Source organism: Rhinolophus sinicus, linkage group LG06, assembly GCF_036562045.2.
Source record: "Rhinolophus sinicus isolate RSC01 linkage group LG06, ASM3656204v1, whole genome shotgun sequence".
NCBI classification, from domain to species: Eukaryota; Metazoa; Chordata; class Mammalia; order Chiroptera; family Rhinolophidae; genus Rhinolophus; species Rhinolophus sinicus.
Genome location: NC_133756.1, coordinates 82,434,954 through 82,452,211, shown reverse-complemented (window position 1 = coordinate 82,452,211; position 17,258 = coordinate 82,434,954). Strand labels below are relative to the sequence as shown.

The 17,258-nt window shown below is 46.7% G+C and overlaps 1 protein-coding gene across 14 annotated transcripts in view; it reads left to right on the top strand.

The window, feature by feature from the left end:
- CEP164 (centrosomal protein 164) overlaps window positions 1–17,258 on the top strand; it is a 90,787-nt gene that overhangs the window by 38,899 nt on the left and 34,630 nt on the right. For 10 of the 14 annotated variants that reach the window (XR_012497379.1, XM_074335426.1, XM_074335427.1 and 7 more), the window contains 4 exons: window positions 1,567–3,213; window positions 5,863–6,018; window positions 6,411–6,545; window positions 7,224–7,301. The exons of 1 other annotated variant lie outside the window; for it this stretch is intronic. Coding sequence is in view for 12 of the 13 variants with exons in the window: in XM_074335426.1 (XP_074191527.1) it covers window positions 1,567–3,213; window positions 5,863–6,018; window positions 6,411–6,545; window positions 7,224–7,301 (2,016 nt within the window). In the remaining variant the exon portion in view is untranslated. The remainder of the gene's footprint in view (window positions 1–1,566; window positions 3,214–5,862; window positions 6,019–6,410; window positions 6,546–7,223; window positions 7,302–17,258) is intronic. 3 more of the 14 variants (XM_074335429.1, XM_074335428.1, XM_074335419.1) reach the window with 2 other exon arrangements.

Here is a 17,258-nt window from a genome sequence, read left to right as displayed (position 1 = left end):
ATCGCCCTCATTTTATAAGTGGAGAAGCTAAAAGTTGGAGCCGTACTGAAGTGAGGCCCAGGCTCTCCCAGTGTGCTATGGCAGTGAAAGAAAACCTGCCTTCTTCTCTTCACCCAGCTGTGAGGCAGGTGGGACATGTTGAGGAGAGGGAGGGTCAGCCAGGTGGGGAGAACTGGGAATAGCTCTTCAAGCCTCTCAGTGGTTTAGTTGATATGCTCTTTTGTTTATAGTCTTTGTTTCCCACCAGTGCCTGGTATTTACTTCTCAGTGAAGAGTTCCACTGTCTTTCTTCTATCCTTTCCAAGGTGTCAGTCCTGGCATTGGGTAGTTACTGATGCATTTATCCTTTTTATCATTTGCAAACTCTGCAGATACTTCTTCCCTTCCCCTCCTCCACATTCTACTACTCATGGTTTTGAAAAATAAGATAACAAGCCCCTTCCTTCAGGCAGAGAAAAGAGGAGAGGTAATTACCAAATAGGTTGCATTTTCTAATGTCATGTACTTGAAAGGCAGAAGATGGACAGTGGGATTTTCACTCACCCAGGAGTGTTGTACATGATAGGCAGCATCCGGGCAGGCTGTGGCGTGACTACCGGTGGGAGAGGGAATGAGGCGAGGGTTCTGCAGTGGAGGCTTAGCTAATAGACTGAGTCATGGGTGTGTGACTGAGTTCCCTGTTAAAAAGGATTTCTTCTGGGGTTTCAGGAGCTGGGGCCCATTGGATAGCGCTGGGCTGCCAGTCTGGATCTTACGGCTCAGGACAGTTGCCTCAAACCTGAGTTTGTCCAGAGGGCAACGAAGTGGGTGACCTGGGTGCCGGTGGTTTGGGCTCTCTGGAAGTGTGTGCTCACGGGCCGGGTAGAGTTTAGAGTGAATTCTTGCAGGGTCTGGTTGATATTTTAGGGTTTCTTCTAACCCCAAGATTATCTGACTGTGTGAACCTCTCTTGAGCAGAACCAACTTGTGTCTTTGGTGGAAGACCTAGACTGAGTTTCTGAGGCTCAGCTCAGTTAGGTTTCCCCTCTTCTCTCCCTTCTTAAATAATTCTGGTAGTCCTTGATAAGGTTGGTGGATTTTATAAAATTAACCAGTCATACAACTGAGAGTTTGATGGCACCTTAGGGATAATCTGGTTGGTGATTTTCAGACTTTTGTTAGTAGTGAAGCCCACTCATCAAATCAGTCCCTCCAAAGAGGTCCAGCATATAAAGAAGTGGAGCTGCTGTGGTTGAACCTGGGGATGTGGGTCTTGGTGATGCCCCTTCCCCATCACATGCACACTGTAGCGGCCCCCAGGGTACCATATAGAACCAACCTGCAGTTTCCATGGAGCAAGGTTTGTGAGCCATTGATCTAGTCTGGCTTCTTCTTTATGGATAAGGAAACTAGGGCCAGAAAACAACAAAGCCCAAGGGAGCTTTTAGCTTTTCTTTCCTCTTTGGTTTTTGTTTGACTTTAAATGAGTATGGGTTTTTGCTAAGGGTTTGCTAAGAGCTGAGGTAGCAAGTATAAATCAGAAGTACTTTGTCTTAGTTTTCTCTGCATGTTTATATACCCATCTAGGAAACACAGCCTGAGCAGGGACTTCTGCCTCCTTCCTTTCTCCGCGGTCCATCCCCTCTCCCGGCACCTGGGCTTGCTGATTTGGATCTAGATCGAGAGATGCAGGCTAGAAGTAAGGGCTCCTTTAATAAAGGGAAGAGCCCGTGCGTGCTGGGTGACACCCCCTGGCCTCTCATGGACACACTGCCCAGCAAGCTACAACCACTCTCCAAAGGCCAAGCTTCCCGAACCCACCAGATCTTTGCCGATGTGGAGAAAATCTTAGGTAGGACCCCAGCCCAATACAGGACAGAAGTAGGTGATCAGCAGGGTTCAGAGGAACCCCAGAAGCTGACAGAGAAAATCTACCTGGGGTTTACAGACCCTGAAATAGAAAAGCTGGAAATGAGGACCAGACAGCAGAAAGCCAGCCCTCTGGGCCCTGAGAACAGTGGGCAGAGTGGGCACGATGAGTTAGGAAGCAGGAGCCCGGCCTCTGTCCCCTCAGAGCTTTCTGAAACCAGCAAGGGCCCACAGCTGAAAGGGGGGCAGCACAGCCACAAGGTGGCCAAACTGAGCTCCACTGGCCCCGGGGGGGACAAGGGCCAGAGCCCCATTCCCTCACCACTCCCTAAGGAGGCCCCCTCCCTGTCCCCTTGTTCCTCTGACCATATGCTGCCTACCAGGAAGAGCAAGCCGTTCTTGTTAGGTAGTCGTCCAGCTGAAGACCTGAGCTGGCAGCGTGTTTCTGGGGAAGGTGGAAGTGTGGGCCGGGGAAGGAGGAGGAAAGAGCCTCCTGGACTGTGGATGGGACAGGTCTCCAAGCTTGTCAAAATGGACACCCCTGAGAGCTGGAAGCAAACAGAGCCTGAGGCTCTAGGGGCCTCAGCTGAAGATGTACCTGAGGGACACTTCCTAATACCACCTGATACCCCGGCATCAGAACCAGCCCAGAACGCCCCTTCAGGAAGTGTCCCTGGGGCATCTCCTACCAGTAAGAAGAGTCAACCCCCAGACTCTCCAGAGCCCCCCCAAGAAGGCAGGAAGCTTAGTGGGGCTGGGCCTTGCTTGGAGAGCAACGGCAGCAGCACGCTGGCCTCTCAGCTTGGCTCTCAGATACCGGGGGATGTGAATAACTTCCCATGGGGCCTGCAGAGCTCTCAGGGATCTGAGCAGGGCCTGGGTCAGCCAGGCCCTGGGCCCAGAGATCTGCACTTCAGCCCCGTTCTAGTGTCCCGGTCGTCCCCCCTGCAGGGGTCTTCCGATGAGCAGTCAGAGAGTGAAGACTACTCTGAGGATCAGCGGTTCTACCAGCACATCCTGCAGATGGGCAAGATCTCCAACGAGCTGGAGGGCCTGGAGTGGACCGAGAGTGTGCAGAAAATGGCATGCGAAGACTTTGCCAGCATGGCCTTCTATATGGCACCTGAGTCTGCCAGGCTGTCTAGTGAGGGAGAGCACAAAGCCATCAGGGACTCAGGGTTTCTGGCTTGGGGGCCAGAGCTGCCGGAGTATCCTCAGGAGGTGGCCCTCGCCCCCACTGGGCAGGAGGCCTCTCAGCAAGCCCATTTCCAGCCACGCAGCAACCCCCCCAGGCAGGGGCTAATCGAGCTGAGTTCCAACAGCAGGCTTGCTCCAGAGCCAGGCAAGATGCAGCTTCTCCAGCAGGTAGGCTTCTTAGCATGGCCTCTGGGCCTCAGTGCACGTGGCAGCGAGGGAGGCGGTAGCGCTGACAACCTAGCGGTCAGGTCTGCTTTCCTGTTATTTGCCCTCCCTTGGTAACTATTGATCGCTTAACTACTCAGGATGGCCATTGTGTGGATGACATGCGTTTCATGTTTTTTCTACCCCATCACCTGCAAGATAGGGGCTGAGGGAATCCAGGTTTCTGGGGTGGTTCACATGCCTTGAAGATGATCAAGTGTGAGGGGAAGCAAGGCGGTGCCGACCGTAGCACTCACGCAGGACACAGGTAGCTTTCCAGGCTGGGGAAGCCTTTCCCATCAGCTGATTATAGACAGGTCCTGCCAAGTAGACACCCTACCCCAAAGTCCTGAATTTAGTCCCTTCTTAGAATCATACACTCACGGGGGGCTGCAGCCTAGAATCTCTACTATCCAGTAAGCTGCTTCTGCTCCTCGCTTCCCAGGGTTCCCAGAAACCATGTGGATAACCTGCGTTAAGCTGTGCAGACTCTGTGGGTGCCTTTACTTCCTCCGGTACTGGGATTTATCAAAGGGTTGGGCATGCTGTCATTTTGCCCCTTGGTCCCTTTAAAGAATCACATAATATTCCTCATTCAGAAGAAGTCAAGTTGGTTTAGAGACCATGGGGATCAGTCTGAGTTTCCCCGGCTATTCTGTTGTTGCCCAGCTGTGGCTTTACCCAGTTGTTACCTCTGGTTCCTAATTGCTAATGTGCGCTGGTTCTCTGTTAGTTCTAATAAGTACTGCAGCACTATAAATATCAGATAAGCTGCAGATTATCCCAAAAGTTTTAATTAGCCCAGTGGCAGCAAGTTTATACACTCTGAAGGACAGCGCCACGCACAGCCCATAGTCAGTTAATGGCCGTCTATAGAAGACAAGCACCTAGGAGCCAGGGATGTATAATTTCCCTGCCAGCCATTGATTTGCTAAAGGCCTGGGAGGACAAAGCCCTCCGCATACCTGTCTCCCTCCCTCGAGCCCCCAGCATGTTAGCAAATTAGCCATGTTAGGAGTCTGTAATTTTCCATAAATACAGTGTGGGAAGAATTTTGCTTGCTGCTATACTGGGGCTGGTTGGGAGGGTGGAAATCAGGAGGAGCAGCCCCATCTTCTCACAGTTCACCTTAGAGAAGCTTGCCTGAGCTAGCCTTGGGTGCCAGGCCCGTGTCTGCTCCCCTGTTGGCCCGTGGCTTTGGGCAGGGTCTTGACCTTATCAGTCTCTATTGGCTCATGTGGGGACTGTGGCCTCAGGCCTTCGCAAGAGTACAATGTGACATGGCATGTAAGGGTGCTTAACTCAGTGCTTGGTGCCCAGGTTGTGCTGGCCAATTTTATTAGCTCCTTTTCTGCTTAACAAAGATACTGTACAACAGGCCAGGTGAGTGGGAATCTACAAAGTCCCAGGAGTGGTTCTCATGTCACCTTTCAGATGAGTGCCTGACGCCCTCCCCCTGCAGAAACGGGCCCTGTTCAGAATCCTCCTGATGGTCTGGCCCCTAGGCTGAGGTTGTGGGTGAGAAGGTGGGCTGTCTGAACGTTCTCATCCTGACCTCTTCCTAGTTCCCTGTTCTTTCTTCAGTCCTGTGGGGTTAGAGAGAATTGGAATTTTTGTGTTGCTTCAATACATTTTAAGTTTGAGAAATGAATTTTAAAGCGCTCTTTGTAAACTGTCCCCAGAATGCCAGCCTTGCCTCTGCTTCTAAGCCCTGCCCATTGCAATGTGAATCTCTATACTAATAGTAAGGCTATAACCTTGGGGTAGCCCTGGAACGCTCTCATGTGCACCTTGCATTCGTGATCTCCTTTGACCTTCTCAATAAACCTTAAGTGACGGGACACACATAATCTCCATCTTTCAGATGAGTAAGCTGAGAATCCAAGAGTCTGAGTAGCCCGAGGTCTCGCAGATTCTGACTCCTAGCTGTTTCCCCTGTGCTTGCTGCACAGTGCCTTCGTTGAACTGAGGACGGGAAAAGAAGGCAAGGCTTCTTTTCAGCCTCTTTCCTCGTCAGTGGAGCGGGGAAAGCGAGTTCCTCTTTTGTGGCTCTTGTGTTCTGCTTCCTAGGTAATATTTACTTTACTCAGAGTAATACATACCCACATGAAGCGAGGTCAAATAGCACCAAAAGGTGTAGAACAAACCCAGCACTTCTCTGGGGCGTGCCCCCTCCAGAGGAACCGCTTCCTTCTGGTGTTCATGTCCACGTTTGTGAACAATGTGCTTGCACTGCTTTTTCTGGAGTCATCACTTTTAAACCATTGAGGCTTCTCATTCTGGTAGATGAGGCTTTTGTCTCTGCTCCCCACCCCACACTTCCTATGTGGCTTCGGAAGGGAGCGTAGAGCCCTGTGCAGCATCTGCCGAATGTGAAAGAACCATTCGCTGTGAGAGAGCAGCGTTATAAGAATCAAACAACCAGCCTGTGATTTCTCACACAGTTGGCACAATGGTAATTTCTGGATGTTGTGTTTCATTAGCAGCTTCTGAACGGAGGTGGTTTAAATTTGAGCAGGCAGGATTTAGATGTTTTATTTTTATATCTGTCTCTGATACTCTCAGAGCCATGTGGTTTCTTGGGTTTGTAACAAGATGTGTTCTGTTGCCCAGGCCCTGGGCTCCTTGTTAGCCCCAGTCCACGTTCCTCTTGGGGGCCTGGCTCCCTTACGAGCCCCTGTGGATGCCCCACCCTCTGCTCTTTGTGGATCTCAAAGTGTGAGCCTGGGGAACTCAGTGGAGTCCGGTCAACTTGGAGAACTCATGCTGGTAAATACTTTTTCTTGCGTTTAGTGTATTTAGTTACTGTGGGGCCCTGTGTACCATGCTAGGAACTGTGGCCCATAGATGAGAAACAGAGGTCATGGGCCAAGACTTCAAAGCTCAGAATCTAGTTGGGAAGGTGAGTCACACCTGTATGATGCCAAAGGTGGAATCTGGGCAGTGGAGGGTGGACCCATGCCATAGGGACTGTAGCCAGGGCAGTGGGAATTGGGCAAAGGAGGGATCAGTCTGAGCGGGGGTTACCGGCATCAGCTGTGTGGACCTGGTGGACTTGCTCTAGAAGACATCTAAATAGAAGGAGAGTGGGGATGGCATTCTGAAGGTCATTCTGAAGGTCATCCTAGTGAGTCACTTGACTGACTTTCTCTATTTTGGAGCCTTCACAGGGTCTCAAGACTTCTGCTTATACGAAGGGTCTCTTGGGCTCCATTCATGAGGACAAGAATGCTCTCCGCCCCTTGGCTTTAGGGGAAAAGACCAACGAGGAGGATGAGGCACAGAGTGACAGCCAGGTAATGAATCCTCTTCCTGGCCTGGAAACCCTCTGTGCTATTTTAATTGTTTTTAATTTTTTTATGTGGTAAAATATGTATAAATGAAAGTTACCATTTTAACCAATTTTAAGTAATAATTCAGTGGCCTTAATTGCTTTTACAGTATTGTACAGACATCACAAGATCCATTTCCAGAACTTATTCATAATCACAAATAGCCACTCTGTGCCCACTGAACAATAACTCCCCCCTTTCCCCTCTCCCCAGCCCCCGGTTACCGCTGATCTACTTTCTGTCTGTGAATTTGCCTATTATAGATATTTCATATAATTATACAGTATTCTTTTCTGTATGATTTCTTTTGTGTGCATGTTTTCAGGGTTCATCCATGTTGTAGCGTGTATTAGAACTTCATTCCTTTTTATGTCTGAACAATACTTTATTGTATGAATAGACCACATGTTGTTTATCCATTCATCTGTTGGTGGACACTTGGGTTGTTTTCACCTTTGTCTAACCTCTGTGCTACTTGGAAATAAGTAAAAATGAATTTCCAGCCCACAGTTTTTTTCTTGCCCAGTCCGTATCCCTCCAAGTTCTCGCTGAGAAGGCATAACCCACAAGGAGCCTCCTGGCCCGCACCCTGGGCTGTCCAGTTCCCTCCCACTTAATCACTCACAGTCATTTTCTTTACAGAGTGTCCGCAGCTCAAGTGAGCTTCTTAAGAACCTGCACCTGGACATTGGGGCGTTGGGGGGTGACTTTGAGTATGAGGTAAGAGCCCAAAGCCCCTGCAGGCAAATGCCCCAGCCTGCTGTGTCCTTGCTCCTTAAACCTTTCTTCCTATGGGATACGTATTTGGAAAGAGGACCATTTTATCCCAGTTCAGATGGGATTTCTGGGGCTTGGGGGCACATAAGAGGGGAAAGAAATTCATCCATTTATTCATTTATCAAATAAGCACCCTTTATTGCCTATTTCTACAAAATGAGGCACTTTGTTAGAGGCTATAGGTTGTGTAAGCCTAAATTAGATGTGTTTCCTGCTCTCTAAGAGCTTATAGTCTCATAAAAGCGAGCGTTAAATAACTGGAACAGAGTAGAATGCAGTGAGGCCATAAGGAAGGTAAAACAGAGTGCCATGAGGGGGCAGGCTTGCTGTAGACTTAGGGGTCTCTTGTCCATTTGAATTTACTAAGAAAGGCTTCATTGAGAAACTGACATCTGAGGTGAGTCCGGAAGAACCGTGGGCAGGACTAGACAGGCAGAGGTGATGGGTGAGAGAGAAGTCCCCTGGGCGCTGCGCAGGCAGAGACAGAGATGCAGGCTGAGTGGGGGAAGGTGAGGCGTCTCCTTTGGAGAGCAGAATGTATGTGGGACAGAAGTGAGAGGACACTGTGGAGGGAGATGGGCTCGATCATGGAGGACCCGAGTGCCAGCTGAGCGTTTTGGATTGGATTACACAGGCATTGGTAGCTTTCAGAGGTATAACATCATCTAGATTCTTAACATTGTCAAGTGCTGGCGGTGTAGCAGGCCCCTGTGCGAGGCCCTACGGGAGATCCGGGTATCCTAAGATAAGCGTCTGGGCTGCCCTCAAGGAGTTTGCAGTTGGAGAGAGGGAAAGAACGCGAGGCACTTGGCATTTAGTGAGTGTTCAGTAAATGCTGAGTAAATGAGCGTGTGGGAAACTGTAAAGCAGGGCAACATGTGTGAAGAACTATATAGCGCAGGTGTACTATTTGAAGGAGTCCTGAGGGGGAAGACGCTACTTGCCTAGGGATCAGGGAAGACTTGGTGAAAGATGACCTTTGACTTGGGTCTTCAAGCGTGGGTACGTTTTGGACATGGGGGAGAATATAAGGGATATTTTAGGCAAACAAACAGCTTGAGCAACGGCCTCAGGTGAGGCCTAGGAAATGCAGAATACAACTGGGAATAGATTCTGGAATTACCGCCCCTCCCCACCTCCCCCACCAATAATCCTGTTACTTCTGATCTCTTTCTCGGTGCTCTGTCCTTCACTGCCACCAGAATGTCCTTTATAAAAAACAAACAAAACCAAAAACTCATCATGTTGTTATAATACCTAAAAACTCAAATGCTTTTTTATACTTGAAAATGAACATTCCCTACTCTGTGTACTTTGGTGTCCAGTTTATTCATTTTTAACAATGATCATTTTTCTAAATATTCCCAAAGTATTCACACACCTTGTAAATCATGTGGTCAACAACTCAGATTTTCCCAAACATTTAAATATTGATTGCAAGCTTAATTAAACTTTTCACAATCTAATGTACCAATTTCTAAAAAATACTTTAAACACTTTAAAGTGAATCAGATCACTCACATTTTTTTAAAATGGTCACAGAAGTGACCAGTGAAACACCAGTGTTTGTATCGTGGATTTAAATTTGTTTCCTTCTTTTCTCTTATTGTGTCCCTCTGTAATCCCTTGTTGTGTTCCTGTCATTGCTGCCTCATTTCTTGGTCTTCAGCTCCTCTGCAGAGCCTGGGTTAATGTCTCAGGCGGGCTGGGGTTGCAGATGCTGGCTGACAGACCCTGAGTTGTAGGTGGGCCTTCCCAGATGACCCAACTCTAACCATCGCAGGCCCCTGTTTGTGGTTAGGCTCTGTGCCATCAGATACGTTTTGATTGTGACTTTCTTCCAAAAATGTGACACTTTTTTGTGAGTATCCCGTCTTTATCATCAGCCTGACTGTGTCTACTTTGAAACTCTTCAAGTGGTGCCTGGTCTGTTTGCATTAAATCCAAAGCCTTCAGTCTGTTTGCTTCCCTGAAATGACAACTTTGTTTCTTCTTATCTACCATTAAATCCTTATAACACTGATGAAATCAATCGCTGAGATTTTGAGCCTAGAAAGGATGATCAGGAATAGAAATGGGATATCAGGAGGCCTTACTTTTGGAGAAGAGGACAGTTTCCACAAGACTGAGTGAATTGAGAATAGAGGTTCTGCCCTATTCACGTCTGTATGTCCAGGACCTGGCCCACTGCCTGGAACACAGGACGGGCCTGAGTAAGTTGTGCTGAGCAGTTGAGAGAATGACTAGGTGAATGAACGAATGAGCCATGCTGGGACGGGGAGGGTGTCCTGGCGGGCTGTGCTGTGCTCTTTTCCTCCCGTGGCTTTCCTGTGTTCCGCATAGAGTGGGTACTTGGTCCCTACTGTCAGCTGCTGGATTAAAGACCCCCAAGTAGACAGATCATGATGGAGCTGGACTTTTAGTTAAGTTTTGCTTCATAATGGATTATAAATGTCAACAAGAAAATAGATTTTCTTCTTTGACATGTCCTGAATTTCCAAAAGCTTCCCTTCTGATGAGTATATGCTTGTTTGGGTGAGTGGAAGGTTTTAAACCTATTTCTTATAACTTCTTAATATAAGTAAGCAACCCACTGTGATGGGGGAAATGTCTGGAGTGGAGGTGATTTGAACACCTCTCACCCCTGTCTCTAGCATCTCAACAGATTTAGTCATTTTTGCCACATGGAGGGTTGGGTTCCCGTGTCTAACCTCAGGCAGGAACTAGGGCTTTTCCTGGTGGGAAAGGTTGGTGGGCATGAGTGAGGGGTTTTAGGACTGGACAAAGCTGCCTCTGCGGGGACCGTGCCCTTTGAAAATGCCTTTTGTCCAGGTTTATAGACCTTGGATGCTGTGAGCTGTCCACCTCTGCCCACTCCTGGGCATCCCAGGCTCCCCTCAGTGGAGAGCTGATTCCGTGGGTTATTCTGCTGTGTCTCACCATCGACAGTCACTTTGCTCATGGTTCCATGAGAGGGCAGTAGGATGGCAAGAACGCCTCTCTCTCTTTCCTCTTCCCCTCCTCTTCTGCCTTCAGCTTAAACCCATTTCTAGTCTATTACAGAATCAAAAGGGATAGGCTCATGAGAATGAGTGTGAGTGAAAGAGGGAGGCTGAGGGCTAGGCCAGCGGGCATGTGGCCTCCTGGAGCTGGTGAGAAGCCCATCAGCTGATCAAAGGAGAAGGGAGGGAGCTGGGCTTAGAAATAACAGGATGATGTCAGTGTGATTGAAAGTGCTACCACCACCGGGGAGCAGTAGAAAGAACTGAGACCCACTGGGTGGGAATGAGATGTGGAAAATAGACTGGATTGATGGTTGGCGTGGTGGGGGTCTCCCCAGAACAGGATCGTGTTCAGCTCCCCCTCCTTCACGCCCTCCCTCTTGAGCTGTGTGGATCACAGGAGCCAGCCCCTGCCTTTGTGCTCAGTCGGAGGAGGGCGATTATAGCACTGGGGGGGGGGGCTTGTGGCTTTTGGGGGCTATGTTAAATATTCGTGAACTGGTTCTTACAGGCACTCTCCTATACCCCCTCCTCATGCAGATGGCAAGGTCTTTTTTGAAAAAGCAGCAGAAATTTGCCTTGAGATACTCAAAGACCTGGGGCTGTGACAGGAGGAGACAGAGGAGTCTGAGTACAGATGAGCTGAGAGCAAAGCTGAGCCGTGTGCAGTCCCCAGCCATGGAGCCCTGATGCGGGAGGCTGTGCACCGGGCCTGCGGTGTGCATCTTGGGCAGGGCCTCAGGCCTTGGGCCCCGCCATATGACGAGGGGCAGGGGCCCGGGACAGGAGTGGACAGTCGTCCACTAGGCTTTCTAGAAGTTCAGCTCTCATTTATCCCTTTGTGGATAATCCACAGCAAATGTCTAGTCTCCGTCTGCTGTCCTCCCCCTCCAGATACACCTCTGGCTGTGGTGTTGTTGCACTTAGTTGACATGAGCACGAGAATGCAAGCTCATTTGTTTTACCATTAGCCACATTTTAATATTTAGGTAGACAGAAGAGGGTAAGTTCCATTGTGGGAAAATCTTCTTTTGAAGAATTCAAGCTTGAGCGTGGCCTAGACTGGACCTAGCATTCTTGTAGTCTGGCTGTATTCTCTCCTGTATAAGAATGGGAACCACTCCCTGTATCTGTTGTCCTCTGATTTTTGATAGGTTGTTTTTCCATCATCTTGAATATTAATAGTTAACATATGTTTAGCTATTTTCCATTTAATAAGCACTATAACAAATATAGTCTAATCCCTGTATAACCTTGTAAAGTAAATGTTACATCTCTGTTTTATAGAGTAGGAACTCCTATGTCTGCACGACACACTTATTCTTACTTAATCATTTATTTTTGTAGCAGCAATGTGAATTTCCAGACCGCTCGTCCTCAGTTTCCCTTCCTTCAGAGTAGACTGTGAAAGGGCTTATTCAAGATGAAGCTGTCTTATTCTCAGGTTAGCAAATGTCTGTGGAGTCTTTAAATTTCATTTTTAAGAACTCAGTCAACAGGCATTTACTGAGTAGCTATTATATGCCAGGCACTGAGGGTAATAGGGAGCAGATCTGGTGAGGGAAACAGGTAAGGAAATCAGCAATTATAATACAATATAGTTACGAAAGAGGACGGGGAAGGCTCACCTCAGGACAACTGCCAGGGATCAAGGAAGGCAAGGAAGTTTTCCTAGAAGATGGGATTCTGTGAGGACCAGTGGGAGTTTGTCTGGGGGCAAGGGAGAGGGAGAGGGAGAGGGTGAGGGGGAGGGAGAGGGAGAGGGAGAGGGAGAGGGAGAGGGAGAGGGAGAGGGAGAGGGAGAGGGAGAGGGAGAGGGAGAGGGAGAGGGAGAGGGAGAGGGAGAGGGAGAGGGAGAGGGAGAGGGAGAGGGAGAGGGAGAGGGAGAGGGAGAGGGAGAGGGAGAGGGAGAGGGAGAGGGAGAGGGAGAGGGAGAGGGAGAGGGAGAGGGAGAGGGAGAGGGAGAGGGAGAGGGAGAGGGAGAGGGAGAGGGAGAGGGAGTGGGAGAGGGTGAAAGAGGGAGAGGGAGGGAGGGGGGAGATAGATAAAGAGAGAGAGAGAGAGAAAGAGAGTTTTAAGAATGGATGACAGAGTAGTGAAATAGCATGATGCTTGCTCTTAGGCTGGAGGAGAGGCTGTGCAGGATGTGGCTGGAGAGGACCCATGTGACGCAGACAAGGGCTGGGCCATCTGAGCAGATGTGAACTTTATCCTGAAGGCCATGGGTGCTGTTTGTGGTCTGCCACCTCCTCTGTCCCCTAACCCAGGTCTGCTGTCTTTATTTAAGCACGAAGTGAGCATGGCCCGATGGATTGGCCCTGCTTTGATGAGTGAGGGAGTGTGACTGGCCAGATACCCCACGCTCACGCCGGGAAGCTGCCAGCACTTCTGGGAGGCCTTGGCACTCCTGTTGAGCGCTGGCCTCTGTTGGGGGTATGAGACGAGGTGGCCTGCCTCCTGCAGCCGATGCTTGCCTTGAAGAGGACATCATGCCCCCTTCTCTTAGCACAGTGATCACGGCACATTGTTTCTGTGCTGCAGGTTAGGGGCGCTGGGAGGGTGAGCAGCACTGCAGGTACCCTGCCTTTGTGCTTTTGTCCCTGGGACAAGCTTGAGGCTGGTGACAGCGTCACCACCGTGTCCAGTGCCTTTTGCTTTGGGCAGTAAATGCTCATAACCAGGGCCACCTGGGACATCTCACTTTTTCCATATTCAGTTTAATTCCTTGCGGGCAAGATGTGTGTCTTGTTTGTATTTGGGTCCTCAAGGTGGTGTTTGGCACACAGAAGGCGCTCAGGAATGAACGTGTGGGTCTCATCATATAACATTAGTTAACATTTATGGAACACTTATGGTATGCCAGGCACAGTTCTCAGTTCTTTAACTCACTTAATGAGTGTTAACTCGTAATCTTCCCAACAACCCTATGACATAGGCCTTACTATATCCCTGTATTTTAGAAGAAGAAACTGAGGCACAGAGAAGTTAAATAGTTTGCCTAAGGTCACTGTAAGCATGGAGCCAAGATTTGACCTACGTAGTCTGGCTCCAAAGCTGAGCCTGACCTGCTCTGCTTTCCTGCCTCTCTAACAGTCCTTGACAAGTTTGGCTTTGCCGGACCTACAGGCAGATGGTTGTGTCTTTGGTTTCAGCAGATCCTTTACCAGATGGTATCAGTGAATGCCATGTGTAGGGCTGCTCCTTGGACTTTTGGACTCTAGACATCATGCTCCTTCTTTGAGTCTCCAGGGTGGAGAATCAGGAAGTCTCCAAAATCTTGCTCAGAAGTTGTTCACACTGGCAGCTCAAGTATTAGCGCACATGTTTTATGGGAAGAAGGCTTCTCTGCACGAGCCCAGGGGAGATGTCTGGCTGCATTTCCTAGGGGCGGGGTTTCTTTTTCTATCTTGGCCAGTTCTGAAGGTTTCTCCTCGTCTTGACAAGTGAGCTTTGTGTGTGAGAAGCAGGGGGTGGCAGCTGTGGCGGTGTAGTGCACAGATATCCTTTCTTTCTCTTCCTTCCTTCCTTCCTTCCTTCCTTCCTTCCTTCCTTCCTTCCTTCCTTCCTTCCTTCCTTCCTTCCTTCCTTTCTTTTTTTCTTTTAATTTATCAGGGTGACAATTGTTAGTAAAATTACATAGATTTCAGGTGTACAATTCTGTATTACATCATCTACAAATCCCATTGTGTGTTCACCACCCAGAGTCAGTTCTCCTTCCATCACCATATATTTGATCCCCTTTACCCTCATCTCCCACCCCCCACCCCCCTGACCCTCTGGTAACCACTAAACTATAGTCTGTGTCTATGAGTTTCTGTTTCTCATTTGTTTGTCTTGTTCTTTTGTTGTTTTTGGTTTATATACCACATATCAGTGAAATCACATTGTTCTCTGCTTTTTCTGTCTGACTTATTTCACTCAGCATCATACTCTCAAGATCCATCCATGTTGTCACAAATGTTCCTATATCATCTTTTCTTACCGCCGAATAGTATTCCATTGTGTATATATACCACAACTTCTTTATCCATTCATCTATCGAAGGACATTTTTGTCGTTTCCATGTCTTGGCCACCGTAAACAAAGCTGCAATGAACATTGGAGCACACGTGTCTTTATGTATAAATGTTTTCAGATTTTTGGGGTAGATACCCAGGAGAGGGATTGCTGGGTCATATGGCAATTCTATTCGTAATTTTTTCAGGAACCTCCACACTGCCTTCCCTAATGGCTGCACCAGTCTGCATTCCCATCAACAGTGTATGAGGGATCCTTTTTCTCCACAGCCTCTCCAACACTTGTTACTATTTGTCTTGTTGATGATAGCCATTCTGACTGGGTTGAGGTGATATCTCATTGTGGTTTTTATTTACATTTCTCTGATGATCAGTGATGTTGAGCATTTTTTCATGTCTATTTGCCATTTGTATGTCCTTTGTGGAGAAATGTCTCTCCAGGTCCTCTGCCCATTTTTCAATTGGGTTGTTTGTTTTTTTGTTGTTGAGTTTCATGAGTTCGTTGTATATTTTGGATATTACCCCTTATTGGAGGCACTGTTTGCAAAAATCTTCTCCCATTCAGTTGGTTGCCTCTTTATTTTGTTGATGGTTTCTTTTGCTGTGCAGAAGCTTTTAAGTTTCATATAGTCCCATTCGTTTACTTTAGCTTTTACTTCCATTGCCTTTGGAGTCAAATTCATAAAATGCTCTTTTAACCCAAGGTCCATAAGTTTAGTACCTATGTTTTCTTCTATGCAGTTTATTGTGTCAGGTCTTATGCTTAAGTCTTTGATCCATTTTGAATTAATTTTGGTACATGGTGACAGATAGCAGTCCAGTTTCATTCTTTTGCACATGGCTATCCAATTCTCCCAGCACCATTTATTGAAGAGGCTGTCTTTCCTCCATTGTATGTTTTTAGCTTCTTTGTCAAAAATTATCTGTCCATATTTATGTGGTTTTATTTCTGGGTTCTCAATTCTATTCCATTGGTCTATGTGTCTGTTTTTCTGCCAATACCATGCTGTTTTGATTATTGTAGCCCTGTAGTACAAGCTAAAGTCAGAGAGTGTGATACCTCCAGTATTGTTCTTTTTTCTTAAGATTGCTTTGGCTATTCGGGGTCTTTCGTGGTTCCAAACAAATCTGATGATTTTTTGTTCTATTTCTTTAAAAAATGCCATTGGGATTTTGATGGGGATTGCATTGAATCTGTATATTGCTTTGGGTAATATGGCCATTATAACTATGTTGATTCTTCCAATCCATGAGCAAGGAATGTCTTTTCATTTCTTTGTGTCTTCTTCAGTTTCTTTCAAAAATGTCTTATAGTTTTCATCATATAGGTCTTTCACATCCTTGGTTAAGTTTATTCCTAGGTATTTTATTCTTTTTGCTGCAATTGCAAAAGGCATTATTTTTTTATTTCTTTCTCTGCGATTTCATTGTTAGTATATAGGAATGCAATGGACTTTTGTACGTTGATTTTGTAGCCAGCAACTTTACTGTATTCGTTGATTGTTTCTAATAGCTTTTTGGTGGAGTCTTTAGGGTTTTCTATATATAGCATCATGTCAGCTGCAAAGAGTGGCAATTTAACTTCTTCATTCCCAATTTGGATGCCTTTTATTTCTTTCTCTTGCCTGATTGCTCTGGCAAGGACTTCCAACACTATGTTGAAAAGCAGAGGTGATAGGGGACAGCCATGTCGTGTTCCTGAACGTAGAGCAAAGGTCTTCAGATTTTCACCATTAATTATGAGATTAGCTGAGGGCTTGTCATATATGACCTTTATTATGTTAAGGTATTTTCCTTCTATACCTATTTTACTAAGTGTTTTAATCATAAATGGATGTTGTATCTTGTCAAATGCTTTTTCTGCATCAATTGATATAATCATACGATTTTTGTCCTTTATTTTGTTTATGTGATGTATCACATTGATGGATTTGTGGATGTTGAACCATCCTTGTGTACCGGGGATGAACCCCACTTGGTCATGATGAATAATCTTTTTAATGTATTGTTGTATTCGATTTGCTAGAATTTTGTTTAGGATTTTTGCATCTGTATTCATCAGAGATATTGGTCTGTAGTTTTCTTTTTTTGTGTTATCCTTACCAGGTTTTGGTATCAGGGTAATGTTGGCCTCATAAAATGAGTTAGGGAGTACTGTCTCTTCTTCAATTTTTTGGAAGAGTTTGAGCAGGATTGGTATTAGATCCTCTTTGAAGGTTTGGTAGAATTCACTAGTGAAGCCATCTGGTCCCGGACTTTTGCTTTTGGGAAGGTTTTGGATGACTGATTCAATTTCATTACTGGTGATCGGTCTGTTTAGATTTTCCAGTTCTTCATGGTTCAGCCTTGGAAGGCTATATGTTTCTAAGAACTTGTCCATTTCTTCTAGGTTATTGAATTTGGTGGCATATAGTCCTTCATAGTATTCTTGGATGATCCTTTGTATTTCTGTGGTGTCCGTGATAACTTCCCCTTTTTCATTTCTGATTTTGTTAATTAGTGTCTTCTCTCTTTTTATCTTAGTGAGTCTAGCCAAGGGTTTGTCAATTTTGTTAATCTTTTCAAAGAACCAGCTCTTTGTCACATTAATTTTTTCTATTGTCTTTTTGTTCTCTATTTCATTTAGTTCTGCTCTGATTTTTGTTATTTCCTTTCTTCTGCTGACCTTGGTTTTCACTTGTTCTTCTTTTTCTAGTTCTTTAAGGTGTAACATGAGGTTATTTATTTGGGAGTTTTCTAGTTTCTTGAGATAGGCCTGTAGTGATATAAATTTCCCTCTTAAAACTGCTTTTGCTGCGTCCCAAACATTTTGGTAGGATGTATTTTCATTGTCATTTGCTTCTATGTATCTTTTGATCTCTCCTCTAATTTCTTCTTTTGAC